The sequence below is a fragment of the Camelina sativa genome, chromosome 5 (assembly GCF_000633955.1).
Source record: "Camelina sativa cultivar DH55 chromosome 5, Cs, whole genome shotgun sequence".
Classification (NCBI taxonomy): domain Eukaryota; kingdom Viridiplantae; phylum Streptophyta; class Magnoliopsida; order Brassicales; family Brassicaceae; genus Camelina; species Camelina sativa.
The window spans coordinates 15,998,207-15,999,194 of NC_025689.1; the positions used below are offsets into that span (position 1 = coordinate 15,998,207).

The 988-nt window shown below is 37.4% G+C and overlaps 1 protein-coding gene across 1 annotated transcript in view; it reads left to right on the forward strand.

Moving 5' to 3' along the window:
• LOC104787029 (protein argonaute 4) overlaps positions 1 to 988 on the forward strand; it is an 8,592-nt gene that overhangs the window by 5,509 nt on the left and 2,095 nt on the right. The window contains exons 17-22 of the mRNA XM_010512521.2: positions 1 to 29; positions 116 to 181; positions 267 to 330; positions 439 to 550; positions 677 to 750; positions 842 to 936. The exon at positions 1 to 29 is cut by the window's left edge and continues 7 nt beyond it. Of these exons, the coding sequence (XP_010510823.1) occupies positions 1 to 29; positions 116 to 181; positions 267 to 330; positions 439 to 550; positions 677 to 750; positions 842 to 936 (440 nt within the window). The remainder of the gene's footprint in view (positions 30 to 115; positions 182 to 266; positions 331 to 438; positions 551 to 676; positions 751 to 841; positions 937 to 988) is intronic.

Genomic DNA, 988 nt, shown 5'->3' on the forward strand with positions numbered 1-988 from the left:
AACGGAACTGCAGACGATGGCATTATCAAGTGCGCACTTATACTGATGTGGCTTATGTTGAGTCTTGCATGAATTCTTATTCAAGTATTTATGTAACTTTGTTTGTTGATTGCAGGGAGTTGCTGGTCGATTTCTACACCAGCTCGAATAAGAGAAAGCCAGAGCATATCATAATATTCAGGTAATTTCTTTGTTACATATGAGCTTTTGTCTCTTCATTTTCCCCGTTCTTTATTTTCTCATAGCGGTTCTTTTGATGCTTCTAGGGATGGTGTGAGTGAATCTCAGTTCAGTCAGGTTCTCAATATCGAACTTGATCAGATCATTCAGGTAGTTGAAATAGTCAAAAGATAAAAGTTTCGTACTGTAATTTTCTTGCAATCTTTTAGTACTTAATTGCATCTCTGTTGGTACTTCATTTCATCTCTCTTTCCTCAGGCTTGCAAGTTCCTGGATGAGAATTGGAACCCTAAATTCCTCTTGATGGTGGCTCAAAAGAATCATCATACCAAATTCTTCCAGTCTTCGAATCCTGACAATGTTCCTCCAGGTGATTGATAAAACTTTAATTATAACCTTTTTTTTGACTCGTTGATGATCTCAATCTCATGGTGATTTTGGTTGTTCCTGACTCGTTGTTGATCTCAATCTCATGGTGATTTTGGTTATTCCGCAGGAACAATCATTGACAACAAAATATGCCACCCAAAGAACAATGATTTCTACCTCTGTGCACACGCTGGAATGATTGTAAGTATCATATATATATCAACTCTCAAAGCTTCATTTGTTGATTGCTACTAGTGTTGGTCGATTTAACACTCTTTATGTTTTGAATTAGGGAACTACTCGTCCAACGCACTACCATGTCCTGTATGATGAGATTGGGTTTTCACCTGATGAACTTCAGGAACTTGTCCACTCGCTCTCCTATGTGTATGTAGTCTCACTCAATCTTCATTACTTAATTTGTGGTAACTTTGATAGT